We start from the raw sequence: 16,438 nt of genomic DNA, 5'->3' as shown, positions 1-16,438 counted from the left end.
ATATTGCTCTCAATTTTTCGATCGATTTTTATCTTTCGTCGATCTTACTTAACTTACTCGATATAAAAAGAAATAATTAAAAAGAGAGAAAACGGTAAGATGTACAATAAATGAGTAACTCACCTTTTCTTTGGCAATGGTGGTCATTGAGTTCCTGAAGATGTTAGGGCAAGAGGACGCTCTCAAGCGGTATCTGTTGATATTCAACATGGCTCCTCTGTAGGTGAGCGAGTGGCGATGCACCCGCAAGTCTTTGAGGAAGGCTGGAGGCTTCTTAACCCCCGCAGCATTCCCAGTGGCCGCTTGTCTTTTCAGCCACAACGATAAGGCTGTCTTATCCCCTAAAGGCGCACGATTCCCTGGAGCACCCGTTGGTGATAAAGGTCCAGGTGAGGTAGTATCCGGAGACATCACCGCTCGAGGCGTGGATTGGTCGTGTAGTCTCCCACTGTCGCTAAAGCTTCTAGAAGGAAGCATCACTCCGGGGTAGTTATGCGCTAAAATGGCATACGCGCGACCCTTATTCGACATCATTTCGAAGACTTCTAGAGATACGCTTTCACCCCCAGTCATGAATGTAGGTAAGTCCACTAGAGAGCTAAACTGCGGCACGATCGGTGAAGAAACAGCTTCAACGTCTGTGGTTTGAGGGATCTTTGCAGAACCCGCTGCGCTGCTTTTACTGTCAGAGAAACTGTCAGCAGACGATTCGTAACGCTTGTTACGCTTCCGCTCGCGCCTCCGTTTTCTCTCTTTCGCTTTTTCTTCGTTCATAGTCGTCGTCCACGGGAGATCTCTGAAGAGCAGGCCGCAAACGGCCATGTTTAGGAAAAATCCGGCTAATATTAATGTCGTCCCTCGCCAACCGTACTCGTCTAGCAATACGTAGGTCAGCGGCGCGAATATAAAGGTGCCGATGCCGCTTCCGCAAACTGAAATGCCGGTCGCAAGCGATCGCTTCTTCTCGAAGTAGTAGGCGACAATCACGACTGCCGCCACGTAGCACAGACTCAATCCGAACCCGGCCATGATGCCGAACGTCAAGAACAGCGTCTCCATGTTGTCAACGAAGGCGGATATAACAAACCCGATGGCTGCCAGCACAGAGCCGAAGATAGTCATACGCCGACAGCCGTATCGGTCTGTCAAAAAGCTGGCAATAGGCCCGGACAGTAAAGGCATCGCCATGAAGATACCGGCGATCCAGGCGGTCTTGCCTTTGCCCTCGCCGAAGTATTCTAGGAAGTGTGGGTAGAACACTCCGAAGCTGAAGGTAATGCCGTCAGCGATGAGGTTGACCATGAAGGAGGCGAAGACGACGACCCAGCCCCAGCCGCCATCGGGCGGGCGCGCCTCGGCCAGTGATAACTCCTCGTCATCAGAAGAACTGGATCCCGAGCTTGATCCACTGACGGACACGGGCGCTGGCGGCGACTGAGCGTCAAACTTCACGTGCAACGACCGCCCGTTAGGTTTCCGCGTAACATTTTCACTAACACTTGCATTTCCACTGAGCACTTCGCGGAGCAGCGGTTCGCTTTCAGGGATAGTGGGGAGCGCGCGCGGCGCGGGCCGCAGAGTCTCTGGATCTAAGGCCTCCGCGGGCGGGTTGGGGTCGCAGGTTTCGCGGGCTGGTCCTTGGAGCGGCCCACCGTGCGGGCGCTCCGCGGGCGGCGACACGGGCGCGTCCATACCGACAGGGCGCGGCGGAACTGCGCGGGGTCACCAGTCCGCCGGGCTTCCATGCGGATACCGCACACCCGTTGTGATCTCATGCTGGAATACAAAAGAAAACGCACGTTAGGAAAATAAACATACTGAATACTGCAAAATAGGACCACTCCGCAATTACTGTAGACGAAACTTGTGCCGCGTTTTGCGATACGAAGGTAACACAAAAAATAACAAACTGAACCCAGAACATTTCGTCCAGTAGTTGAACAAGTTGAAATAGTTTTCATAATGATTATAAATATGTTGAGGATCCATTTTGACAATCCTAGCCCAGCCACAGGAACCTCCATTTGGTCGCATCATGCTTAAACATCTGCAGGCACCGCAAACTCTGGTACTAACTTCTACATAGATACGCGATATAATTCTACATTTTTGAGCAGCTTTTAAGACTCCAGAATATCACAAAGTTTATTCGTATAGATGGTGTTTAAAAGACCTTACTACGATATTGGTTACGAAAGAAGCTAGTCCCAGAGGAAGCTGTATAATGGCGAGGTTTGCAGCGGATGCCCAAAGTGCTAAATCGGCCGATCTTCTGCATTGCTGATTGATACACAATGAGAGGCCGCCGTGGCCAAAGTATTAATAGATCTTAAGCGGCCATCGTGAGTTCTGTGTTGAACTGATGTTTTAAAGAACTGTGTAAAATTATTAAAAACAAACCGTCCGCCTTGGTTTCGCACGGGGATAACATAAATAGAGAGAGCTACTGACGCTCTCGGCAACTTGACAGTCGTCTTCCTTGCAGGAAATTACTGTCAAATTGCGATATTGTTTGATTAACGACGATAACATTTATCTTATCAAGTTCTCACTTAAAAATCTGTTACTGATAAAAGTACTATGAATTTCGACTCAATATCACGATACGCATTTTCCATTATAAGTTATGTCATATAAAAATATTGTGAAAATAGCAACCCGTAATTATTCCCCAACACGCGCTCTTAGAATGCAACGTTGTTTTACAATTAATCCGTAATAATATTTCGGCGTATTAAAGCCGTGGTGGCCTAGTGGTTTGACCTATCGCCTCTCAAGTAGAGGGTCGTGGGTTCGAACCCCGGCTCGCACCTCTGAGTTTTTCGAAATTCATGTGCGGAATTACATTTGAAATTTACCACCAGCTTTGCGGTGAAGGAAAACATCGTGAGGAAACCTGCACAAACCTGCGAAGCGATTCAATGGTGCGTGCGAAGTTCCCAATCCGCACTGGGCCCGCGTGGGAACTATGGCCCAAGCCCTGTTGTTCTGAGAGGAGGCCTGTGCCCAGCAGTGGGACGTATATAGGCTGGGATGATGATGATATTTCGGTAGGGTTAGTTCGACTGAACTCCCCTACCAGCATTAACCGCGGCTTCTTTGCATAAATGCGATCTGGCATTCGAATTGAATTGTTATTCCAAGCGTCCAGCTAACAAAGATACAAAGACAGTGTAATACGGACATCCTAACATATTCCCAGCTCATAAATACGAGAGTTTTACAAATTCTCTTTATGTCCAGGAGTAGCTGCAATGCAGTTTGACCCTTACGCCGTGAAATGTTCGCATACATTAATGTTTTATGTATAAGGGTGATAACGACGCATGGCAGATGGGATAAGGAGCAGTTTTATGAAATGGTTGGCGTTGCCATTTTAATTTTAACCGGAAACATATTTGGAACTCTTTAGACTAGTGGTTCGAACACCGGCTGGCACCTCTGCGTGTTTCGAAATGTACAAAATTATAATTTGAAATTTACTGCGAGATTTTCAGCACATACACACGCATTATTTCGCATCAATGGTGGTGAAGTCTGGATCTGCAACGGGTCCGCATGGGAACTACAATCCAAGCCTTCTCATTCCGAGAACATTGCCTGTACCCAGCGGTGGGCGTATATAAGGTAGAGGATATCTGGATATGAATATGATGAAAAGAAGCCACTTTTTAATAGTAAGCAATGTATTCCTAAAACAGGAGGTAAAATGGAGCGAGCAAATGTCACAAAAATATCTCCGAAATATTTGACGGGGTCGTCTTTGAAGAAAGGGTTTATCTCGATATAGCCTTGGTCGTCTTTGATGATATGTCACGAACAGCAGTAGTAGGTTAAAAGAAATTCAGAAAATCAGCTAAATAGGTCATGCAAATAGATCTGGTAGGGTACTATCCGGTGTTAGTGTTACAGTACTTACAAGAAGATTAATGATATTGTAATGAATGGTACCAGTTTAGACACTTTAATCTATGTATCATGAAAAGGCCAGCAGGGCTACTATGAAACTCGAAACTCGAAGTTCGTATCGTACCGTCCCTCTCGCTCTCGTATTAAATACTATAAGTGTCACAGGGATCGCACGACACGAACTTCGAGTTTCGTAGTAGCCCTGCAGTGCTTTTCCGGAGTCATATTTACAATTTGAAAGCAAGAGCTTTAGGTTGGAAGTCCCCTTCAGCGAATGTGGTTACGTAAAGGACAACATAAAAATTCCATTTGTGAGCATTCCAAAGTTAAAACAAAATTTAACCGCGCCGTCAGAATTCTAAATTTAGACTTCATGGTTGTGACATTTTCACGAGGCCTTTACTGAATATTTTGCGCTTTGAAATTCATTTTTGGACCGTAGGTTTTGCCAATAACTTGGGTACCATTATGATGGCGGCGGCGGGGTCAAGCTCTGATGAGGGGATGATTTAAACATCATGATTAGATTAATGTATGTATATCGGGACTTAATCAGTCACGACAACTATTTATTGCTAAAATTACCACGGAAAAATTTGTAGGTACGTAAGCAATAAATAGCAGTCCCGATATACATTAATTATGAGTGAGAATATATTTACTACTTAATAATACGTACTTCATACTTGTTTTTATTTTGTGTATGTAATTATTTATAAAAAAAAACTATTTTCTATTTCTATTTAAAATATAATTTCTTGGTTAATTAATTAATTTAATTATTATTGTTTTGATTATTGTCAAATTTAGTTTATATTGTAAATTTAAATATTATTTATTATTATTAAAATTAAGAATGCTACAACGTGGCGGAACATGCATTCATGTAATTTGCAGTACTGACATGAAAATTTGTACCAACTGTGTATGTTTTAGCAAAATAAATAAAAGAAATGAAATTAATTGCGAAACAATTGGCTCAACAGTGTACAGTTCAAAAAAATACACATTTCTGCCAAGTTTTTTGCGGCGCCTACTCTACAATAGTTATTTTATCGAAAACGCTGGCAGTCTCAAAAAAACATTACAGACACCTCTGTACCTATTTACAAAGTAAACTATAATGATTTTAAGTAGGTAGTTAATAACAAAATTCACAGGGCGTCAAACCTTTAACCTTCGCGACGCATCGACCATCAATTCCACGAGCTATTTGCACATCTCATTGCCACTTCACTTAAACACGTTTCGACGTTATATTCGCTTTGTAAACGCAATATTCGCATTGGCATTTGACTCATAACTTGACCTTACTAGAAGCTACGGACCAGCAGACCTGTTGCAAATTTATTTAAATAAGCTACTATGTGTATTTCCTAAATAAAAGTAGCTATATACATTGATGTGATAACAAAGATATTTTTAGTGTAGTTGAAATATTTAAATGGCTTTTCTGAACAGTCTAAATCTAGCTTCTAGCAGATATACTGCCCTATAAAGGCATTTTTCCCAACAAGCGGTATGTCATGAGTTATATACGTATACCGGGTGTTACAGGCCACACGAGCAAATAATTAAAACATAGATCATATCATACTCCTCAAACTGAACAACATTAGTTCAACTTTTTTTTTAAGTTTTTTTTTTAATTTTATTACACTTTTAAATTTATTCGAAGAAGCAATGTAAAGCAAAATGTTTGATGTTTGTAGCGTGACAGGCGATGTCAGTTGTGTTCTAGAATGGCGTACATTGATAGCAGTATTTAATTTGTATGAAAAAAGGAAAATTCAAAGACTCCATTATTTTTATATCTATGTTTTAATTTTTTGCTCGTATTACAGGCCACACCCGGTATGTACCAGTCCATGGCAAATTAAGACAATTTAATATCAAATACTGAGTCTATGACTTGAAGCAGTGAAAAAATTAAACTGCTAAGTCAACGTAATCAAAAGATTTAATTTAGTATTTAATACTAACTTTATTACTAAGACTATTCTATTTAACAATAATGAGATCAAATTTTATCTTGGATGAAATAAATGAATTGAATTGAATGATCAATGAAAAACGTGTTTCCATACAAATTGCCGATTGTAACTGAAAAACCTTAAAGGGTACTTGCGGTTGTCCTAGAAACTTGAAATTTGGTATGAAGGTTGCTCTTATAGCACAAACAATAAGAAAAGTCTGAAAAGCTCATTTTTATTATGTCTATCTGACTATGTCAGTATCTAACCATCTAAAATGACCCCATGCTGCGTACATTTTGCTTAGGAAAGAAACCGGGTGTTAAGCGTAATGTTAGCTTGACAGTATATTAACTGAACTTAACACTAAACTTTTTCCAGCAGGTGGCCATTAGTAATTTGTTATTTAAGACGCAATAAGTGAAGTTTATCTAACGTATTCCCACGATTAGTAAACATTGTAACAAAACGACTTTTACTAGTTAATCGGAAATATACAAGCCGCGATACGAGGAAAAGTTCATTTGCTTATCTACTGACGCTTTATTTATGAACACGAGTTACGTAAAGCGCAAAAATAAAATAGTAAAAGCATAATAAAACCAAATGCAGACGCTAAAAAACTAGACGACACAACATACCACGTTATCAACGTACGCAATTTAAGAATATGTCACTGACGTGGACTGGCTGCGATCCAGCCGACGTTTTGCGTCAAAGATTATAAATAATCGAAATATTTGGCGACACAAACGACAAGCCAAAAGCGGCGGATAAACATGGCAACCCGAACACTCGAGAAACTATGTCGACTTGAGAATGTACGCGATCGTTTGGCAAAACACCAGTATGTACAGAGCAATCCTAGGCTCATAAAATGTATGCAGCAGTTCGTTTTTATTCCAACATTACTTTTATTATCGTGTAACTTTCAACACTGAGTCAGTCTGTACATGTCGATGTTTCAAACCAGTCTCAAGATAACTTACGAGTGTAGTAAGCGGTGGCAACGGATTGACTACGATATAGTCAGGGATGGCTTTAGTATGAATAGCTTTAAGATCACTTATGAGATGGACAGTCTCCATGATATCAATTTGATCGAACCACTCAGAAAAACGACTTTATCTTAGTCGTAGGACGACTTAGTCCTTTCATTGAATCCAAACTTTAAGCTCAAACGACTTGCTTATGAAGTGATACTCGGTTTAAAAAAAAAACCTTGATATACTCTTTAATTTTGTTTTTTTTTTAAGTTTCACGCGTGCACCGACGAATTGACGATCTAATCATTCATAATCGCATAATAATTAATATTTCGCAAATACTCTTGGCCATCCAAAGATAGAGCAGCGAAATAACTATCTTTAGAAACGTGTCAAACTGAAACAGAACTTTCTTAAAGGTTAAGTTTTCCAAGCCCTCCAGCCTTTCTCCAGATATCAAGGGGGAAACTGCTTTGTGATTTCGCTACGCGAGTGACATTTGAAAACGGTCGTAAAGTTCACGAAGCTATAAGTGATTACTTTAATATCTTAGCAAAACATGAAGCAGTTTATGAGAGATTCATTAAAGATGGTATCAAAGTTGAGAATATTTTCTCTTCAATGGAACTTAGGTTAGTTAATGTAATCTGTCATCTCCCAGGATAACAGGATCAAAGGAATTTGGGCACAAATTTGTGCCTCTGGGAGAGGACAGGTTAAGAGAGTGGAAAGAGGTAAGCTTTGGAAAATTGTTAATCTTTAGATTGTCGCATACAAGATACTGTAAAATTTAAGCGACCGGTGTCATGGTGTCTATGGTGGAGTTTTTGGGGAAATTCTCAGTAATTCGCACTGAACGCTGAATGTTTTCATCTACCGAAAGATAAAGTGATAGAAACTGTAGTGGTGGTAGTGTATAAGTTCGCTTTTGTACATAATTTGGTATATCGACGATTATCAATCGTGTGTATTCCAATATTACTGTAGAATACAGGGTTAGAATACATGCTTACTACATTCCCAGGAGTTTGCACTGGCAGCAACGAACGCGGCCTACTGGTTTTTTTCCCACTTGTTTGCAGCAAACATTTTATCTTCAGATTGTATTGCGTCTACGCTACGACTATTAGATACAGAAAAAATGTATACACATTTGAATGTGGTGAATTCAATGTTTTCGAAATAGTACAGATATTCCGTATCACAAACACCATATACATATAATAGTCCTTGGTATCTATGAAGAATTGACTTTGCAACTCGATTCCAACAGAGTATTCGAGCTGTTTATCTCATTTTCTCAAAGTAATATCCCGTCTGAAATTGAACAACACCTAATCCATCATTCTTGAGAGACGGGTGTAAAGTGCCGCAGTTGGAGCGGTTTGAAGACATCACCAATTTAGTGTGGTTTTGCCTTTCAGAATTGAGTCATTGTTTGCTCACTTTATAAGACGAAATGATGAGGAGTTTCAGCAAATGTCAACTTCTGCAAACTAAAACGTGGGTATTGGGTATCCGCCGCTTATCCCGGACTTCGATTATTGTATACAGCATAGATAAATAAGACTTAAGCTGATTGGTTCTAAACATCATAGAATAATTATGACTTAAGGTGTCGTAAGCGTAAGCCATATTATTAAAATTACTAATTTAAACGGTTCAAACACGATTATAAGCCAGGAACAGTCCGATTAGTTTCGATCCTATCGGAATATATTTTATTTTATTTTTCGTGAACGCACTTACAGTACAGTACGATTATCTCCGCTTTGACACTCGGCAATTCTACAGTTGATAATCGTTTGCATGTCAAAAACAATAATGCCAATAGACGTATCTGTCAACTTGAAAGTTCGACTTTAGCGACATATTCATTTGATAGGAACTTGTTTAAAAATTGATAGACCACTTATTTGGCTGATGGTACCTTCGAAAACATCTTCCGAAAAGATCGAAACTATTCGGACCGTTGCTCCTGGCTTATAATCGTGAGTTGAACTGTTTAATTTAGTAATCACAGAATAAAGTAAAATTTGGACCGTCTGCGTCATAGTTTTCAAAGTCAAATGAATCTATATTAAGATAACTACAGGAAACTTCATAAAAAAAGCATTTATCTCGAAATCATTTTCGCAGGAAAACAGTTTCAAAACAAATCGCTATATACCTACTCGAAGTTATCTTCTTAGAAACGTCACATCATATGTAATAAAATAATAATAAGTAACGGTTTGCGATAGTTATGATGCAATTTTCTGTAACATAATTATCGTTCGCATCTAGGTCAGAAGGGTAAAGTGACGCCGCCGTCTTTTTTGCCAGAACATGTTGTCATGAGAGGTGATTGCCCTGTTAATTTAATATCAATTTATAGATTGCAGAGGTGATCACAATCTCTTACGGAGGGCCGTTGCAGTGTCCAGTACCACTACCATGAGTTTACAGTGACCGTAAGCGACGGCGTAAATTATATGTAGAGGTGCTGTACAATTCTCCATACAAATAATTTACGCCGTCGCGATCGAGTACGGTCACTGTAAACTCATGGTAGTGGTACAGTTTTAAACTGTTCAATAACAGTCCTAAATTCCTCGATTAGCGCTACTAGTGCCGTCATCATCATATCAGTCGAGTCGTAGTGCATCCTCTGTTTGGCATAGGCCTCCCCCATACACCTCCAGTTGCTTCGGTTGGAAGCGGCCCGAGTCCACCGTGACCGGACGCTAAGAGTAACAAATACTGTCTGAAATCATTTAGTAATATTCTAGTGTCATGTGAGAAAACGTGGACGGTGATTTAATTTTCTTGAATGATTTTACTATAAACTAAAGGTAAATATATGTATCTTGCCTAGTAACACAAGCTTTGTTACTTTGGGACTAGAGCAATGGAGTCAGTCAATTGTCCCAATTTTTTTTTGTCATTTTTTTTTAACGGACTTTCTTCAAAGGATATAAGATATAAGCGCGGTGATGCAAACAAGTATTAACGACATCACAGGGGACATACAACCATATAAACAGCATTAAGAACATAACAAGTCGCCGGCGCTAGCCCGTGCCTTGTTTGTGAATTACCCAGTTGAAGACGGGAAGTTGCTTGTCACTCAATTGTCGACCTTATGATTAATACAAGAACCCGTTCATTTGCTAATGGATGGCATTAGCGGTATTACGACAAAATCCTATTAGTTTGGGGACATAGTGTAAAACGAGATGACTGCCGGGGCGAATTTAAAAATAACTTTTTTTGTCCTAAATTGACTGGAATAATTTTTCTTACACTGACTACGATTCTCGGCAGGTTGGGTTAACTCTTCCCAACTACACACAAATAACTCTTGTTTTACAGAACTTCTAAATAGTTCGCTCTGTCAAAGTAACCTAAATTTAATCAAAGCCATCCCGTTTATCTATATTTTTACTTATTATAATAAAGAGGTCAAATTTCGTTTCTTCGTGTTCGTGAGTACGAAGCAATCTCTAGAACTACTGAAACAATAGTTCCTTCACTAATACAAAGATTATTCCAAGATCAGCATGGGCAAAGTTGTCGAAGGACACAGACGAAGTAGCGGGCAAAAGCTATGATTGATGAAATTTTTGAACAAAAGATTACGACTAGACGTTGCAAATTTATTTCAGCCATAATTATACTTGATTGTTTTTGTTTCTCCAGAATACTCCTGATGGCCATAAAAAATGAGACGTTAATAAAGTTTTAACAATAATATGGATTCATGAGTTTTTTATAGCACGATTAAAGATCAGTCAAGTGCGAGTCGGACTTGTGCACTGATGGATTCGTATAAATTTAAAAGTAAGCTAAGCAGAACAAGTTTATAATATTTTAGAATATTTTTATGGCAAAAGATGTAATTTTTGCGCATCAATGATTTTCAAGTCCTTTTCCTTTGCTTTGGACGCCCAAGTTTTTGCCACAGATTATTTTAAGTCAACGAGAACTACTTCATTTGAACTTAGAAACTAATTTTTTCACAGTTCCAAGAGATATCACACACACTTTTCTGACAAAGAGGGTCTTAACAAAAAAAAAAACAAGAAGTGGTCCCTGTCCATGTTTAAATGCCGTGATAAGTGATAGATAAGTCCCATTTGTGGTATTTTATTTATGGTCCCATTAAGATTTAATTTATCCTCTTGAAATGTCATGATTTTGCTTTGCAAATAATGATAGTCACTGCAATAAAAAAGCCGCTAGAACATAATTCATATACGTTAAACAACTCCACTCACAATTTGAGATAAAACAATTTTATCATTAAACCAGCACCCACAAGTTCGTTTACTTCTACGCTATCATATTAATAATAAAGAACCTATCCGCATTATTAAAATAGTGTTAAGTATACAAATATAATCTCGCTAGGTGTCGGGGTCAAGATAACGCAGTGGTTATCGGACCACGAGGCACGACGCAAGTGTCGGTGCGATGCCCATGTCGACACGGTACGAGTATGTCGTGTTTTCTTTGTATATTGCGGCAAATCTATAACTGAACAAATAATGCACATTTTTAAATGAAAATCTGAAGTTGTGAAAGAGATAAGTTATGATGGAACTGGGCTGGACATGCAGACAGTGGCCAGCGACGACAAGGCAAGGCAAATTGTGATGGCGGGCCAATTTGTAAAATATACGTTGTCGAGTTTCTTATCGGATTCTTCTCACTAGATATTTTATACGAACCGGTTGTGGAATTTTCAGTGTTTGTTATCAATCAATCGATCAATCAAATCAGCCCACATCTACCCACTGCTGGGTAAAGAAAGAGTAAAGGCCTCTTCATTTTCACGCCACTTTGCCCGGTCCTATGCTAGTCTCATCCACAGTTTACCAACCGCCTGCCAGATGTCATCCGGCCAACGGGCCGGCGGTCTGCCCACCGTTCTTCGACCCAGTCTTGTGCTTGTTATAGTCTTAATTAACTTAAGAATTTTGACTTTGGTCTCTGCCAAGAAATGAACACTATTAAAAAAACTTATTAGTATAGATATTTCAAGTGATGTATGGAATATGGACGGAAGTACCAAGACAAATGCTAATATACAATGTGTCTTTTACAAGAATAATTATGTAATAAAATGGAGGAAAGTGCGAGAAGGACACGTACCTATATGAATACACGTTTTAGTGACGATACTGATTACGTACATTAATTAGTCAAGTACCAATTATATTTATAGCTATGATCACATACATAATTCTTAATCTAAAACTGGTAATATAATAAATAAAAGAGAAATATTATTTAGTACATGGATATTTTTAATCATTACTAATATGAAACAAAGCCCTGTAGCAATTATAGTAGGCAACGAAGTGTAGATAAATAGATATGCAAAAAAAACGACAAAGAAGAAGTTAAGTTTTCAATTTGACGTGTTCTGGTAATGAATAAATTACACTTCAGTATAAAAACACAACGTACATACATTAAGTTGCGCTATTAGATTTGAGATTTTAATTATTAACTGATATAAAGAGAATGTTTATGCTATTCATTTTACACTTGTTAGTTGTTGCGATTTCTTTCACGAAATCGACTTAATTTTGTTTTTCACCAAACATCTTTTGAGCCTCAATGTCTTAAAATCTAATAGTAAAAGCTCCCACAACTCATCCCTCCATTCCGCTATGTATAAGTAGAACTAATAGTTAACACAGTTCTAATAACACTAAAAATATAACGTGTTTATTTTATTTCTATACAGTTCGCAAGCAGTAAACACTTTAGTTAACATAATTGTTCTAATTTCGTTCTCATTAAACTAAATTAGCGTGTAATCGTCATTAACCGAAAGCAAGCTGAGTAGTGTTTATTTTATTTCTATTTCGTTCTTAGTTCGTTAAGCAATAAGTATCAAATATCGTAAACTAATTAGCAATTGTATTAATAGTGAAGTCTCAAATTACTTAAAATGATTTTTGAGTGATTGATGAGTTAGACAATATTTGAGGGAAATTAATTAAAATTTCAAACGTAAATCCTAACGCGCGATGTTCTGAACAATCTTTTCTAATATATCTTCTGAAACATAACTAATTGGTAAGAAGTCATATTTTTACATCTATATTTATTTTCCGGCTCACGTCATGTGCTGTAAGATTTGAAAATATAAACAACGCACCTCGTGTGACATTTTGGCAACAACCCCGTTGTTGATTGGCTTGCCAAGATCCGTTATTCTTAAAATGAGCATTTTTCACAAACGTCACTGTTACATTCACTCGAAGAAGACACAAACACAGAGAATAACACCTCTTTTAAAATTGCTACCAACGATAATAGCAAAAATACTTTAGAAAATAAAGTTTTTGACGAAGCCGGCGAAGACAATTTGTCAAGAGATAAGTATTAAGTTTTTACGGGTGATTTAGCGCGTGCGGTTGAGACGACGCGCGCGAACTGGCCGGCGCGACGGACGTTTGTGACCACTCATTATTTAATAGTCTGATAAAAGATTAGCTATTGAAGCGTCCTCGGTCAATATGACACTAAATTACGTATCTATCCCTCAATGGAGATCGAGAGTGAGGCATTGGTCATGTGATCAAGAAATTAAGAGATCCACGATTTGCAACAAACTAAAGGAAATTGTTTTTACTTTTTGCTCTGAGTAAAGAGTCTATTTTATCTTCGTTTTGCGACGAATAGAAAAAGTGAATTTCATTTTATACAGTATTAAGTTTATCAAAGAAATGTGTTCATGGGCCTTCCCATAAGGGTTTTATTTACTTTGAAAATCTTGGACTTTCCGAATTTGATTCAACTGACTAACCTCGTGGTTATAATTACGTGGTTACTACATTATGTATTGTGGGTTCCATGACACAAGTATCTATTTTTGCAAACAGTATGTAGTGTGTGAGGCTTATGTTAGAAAACAAATCATAAATAGCCATATTTTCTATGGGATTTAAACCGATTATTAGGCTGATAGAAACATCGAAAGCTCATTAAAGGTAATAGCGGGCAACGTTCGGGCAAATGTGGCTAATTTAATTAACCGTGAATGATTAAAGACTGCAAATCAATATTTGCAAATCTGCACATTGAAGCAGAGACCCAATACTATGATTTATCAAAGTTCCTCTGGAACACTTTCATAACAGGGGCGATCAGTACCACTACCATGAGTTTACAGTGACCGTTCTCGATAGCGACGGCGTAAATTATTTGTATGGAGAATTGTACAACGCCTCTACAAATAATTTACGCCGTCGCTATCGAGTACGGTCACTGTAAACTCATGGTAGTGGTACAGATTCACGACATAGCGTCTACCCTGACAGAAAAACTTACTGCATAGCACCTTAGTATCTTTAAATTTTATTTATAATAGTTTGGTATTTTTGGTTAAGTTTGACAATCCCTGGTCTGGATCAATAAAGTTATCAGCAATTTACACGACGTTATCGAAATTAGTGATATAGTACTCCTTGCTCACGATGCGGACATGGCGCGAGTGCTTATACCGAGGTCCACAACCGACACACATTTGAAGATAAATGTCGTCAACCGCGATAACAATACTAAAGCACCGTTAATCACAATTGGGAACATGTCTACTTAAACAGTACTGATTGATAACGAGCTATTTGAACAAACTGAAAGGCCTGAACTGAAGTGACAAATATTTGACTGAATACTGTTGTCAAATAAGATGAAGACTCGGGCGTTAGAAATCATTCAACGAGATAAACCGCTTTTCGGGTGAAAGTATATCTTATTTCAGATAAATCTGACGGCTGAGTGTTCTATCCCTTTCACAACTAACGTGAGGGAGCTAGAAAGTAGCACTTATCGAATAGAAATACGAATGGCTTCTTAAAAGGCATTAAGAATCCCTTGCGAGGCACGGCACGTTTTGCCGGGAAGGTTGGCGCGACGCGACGTCTGACATAGCAAAAGCCGGAAAACGATTTAGGAAATGGAAGGACTGACAAATTACGCTCAAACAAGTCTTGAAGGACGAGAGGCGATGATATCGCCTAGCATAAACCAAGAGGTCTAGGGAGATAAAGTTTTATAGGGAGTTTGATTTCCAAATCGAAACAAATTCGAACCAGGGCAGTAGAGTGGATTTCTCAGATAGGCTATATTTAAATTTAGTTCGTCTTAAATAAATACGATAATGACTTGTAAATAGTCCGGTTCTTGTTAGCTTTTCCGCACCGCTTTTTAGTCGTTTAGAAATGAAACCTATTAAAATTCAAAATTCAGTCAACGGATGCTCGTCTCATTAAAAACTTTTTAACGACATTTAAATCTAAGTTTGGCGTTTCTCGGTTCTTGTAATGAAAATTGCGAAGGTTTCAGCTCTGTTTTGATGACGTATCTAGCTCGATAATTTTTTTATGTGTAATTAAAGAAAACGCCATCGAGCCTGCCCGGGCGAGGTCAAGGTCGGACTCAGCCTGGGATAGGACTTTATGTAAGAGTATATTGTGGGCGGAACAGAGCTATAGAAACTTTTAAGGCAGCGTATTACATAAATTGTTTTAGTAAAAGGTTAAGGTTAATCAGAAACGAAAGAACTACAGCTTAAGGTTTCTAGGGATGGTACGAGTATCAAGTTAACATTTAAACGTTGACAAATAAAATAGGTTTTAACTGAACTTTAGCTCGTTCACGGCATGGTAAGATGGTAACGCCTGTTTTTTTTTTTTTAATATCATTGTTAAGAGTCTTAGAAGCGGTTCTATCTACGTTTTTAAACAATTTAGGGTTTTTTTTGTCAACTTAAAACCATCCTATCGTGTCGTACCTCTACTTTACTCAGATCAGTTAAATCCTAATACTCGCACTCCGTGTTTAATTCTGGTTTCAGGCGTATTTTCCACGGGATCGAGCCATTATCTTCACAGATTTAGACGCATCTATCAGCCAGCATTATAATTACGGGTACCTAGATCCCGGTAGAAAATACCGTGAATCAAATCTCTTAGTGGTTCTCAATTTGTAGAATTGTTCCTTTCCCCTAATCACCCATGGGACAAATACATTAGGTTATTAGGTCCAACCCTCTTTGTATTAGAACTGCTTGAATTGGATATTGATTTGATAGAAAGGTTGCCCAAGAGACGCCAGTAATGGTCTTCAGCACGTTAGGGTCTGACTAAAACAAATTGGTAGTGAAACTAGGAAAGTACTAGTTGTTTTGAAATAAAACAGCAATGATCGAACATGTTCAACATTCAACGTTGTTAATTAAATATTTTTATAGTCAAAGTATACTAAGTCTCAGTGAATAAAATAAATGTAACTGGCGGGACTTTAAAGATGCCACACAGGATCCTGGCGAATTGAAATCACTATATAATCATCAACACAACAAGACATGGTAAATATGCTACTTAGATATTGGAAGAGACGTGTGCAACTGTGCATGATATAGGTTCTCGATTTGTTTAATTGCTGCAACGCCGGATTCTTGTTTACAAGTTTCTTGAAACCTAACCTAACCTAATCTTATTTTTCTATTCTAAAATAATATTTGTCCAACTGGAGCTAATTTAGGAATCATAACGAGCGTGACATCTA

The 16,438-nt window shown here is 38.4% G+C and overlaps 1 protein-coding gene across 2 annotated transcripts in view; it reads right to left on the bottom strand.

The window, feature by feature from the left end:
• LOC141429290 (monocarboxylate transporter 9-like) overlaps positions 1 to 16,438 on the bottom strand; it is a 35,431-nt gene that overhangs the window by 4,170 nt on the left and 14,823 nt on the right. Inside the window, exons 1-2 of one of the 2 annotated variants that reach the window (XM_074089581.1) lie at positions 13,023 to 13,317; positions 124 to 1,776 (exon numbers count right to left, since the gene is read on the bottom strand). In XM_074089581.1, the coding sequence (XP_073945682.1) occupies positions 124 to 1,692 (1,569 nt within the window). In that variant the 5' untranslated portion in view covers positions 1,693 to 1,776; positions 13,023 to 13,317. Of the gene's footprint in view, positions 1 to 123; positions 1,777 to 13,022; positions 13,318 to 16,438 lie in introns of those variants that run through there. The other variant, XM_074089580.1, reaches the window with a different exon arrangement.

Source organism: Choristoneura fumiferana, chromosome 6, assembly GCF_025370935.1.
Source record: "Choristoneura fumiferana chromosome 6, NRCan_CFum_1, whole genome shotgun sequence".
NCBI lineage: Eukaryota > Metazoa > Arthropoda > Insecta > Lepidoptera > Tortricidae > Choristoneura > Choristoneura fumiferana.
This window is presented reverse-complemented; position numbering and strand designations above follow the sequence as displayed.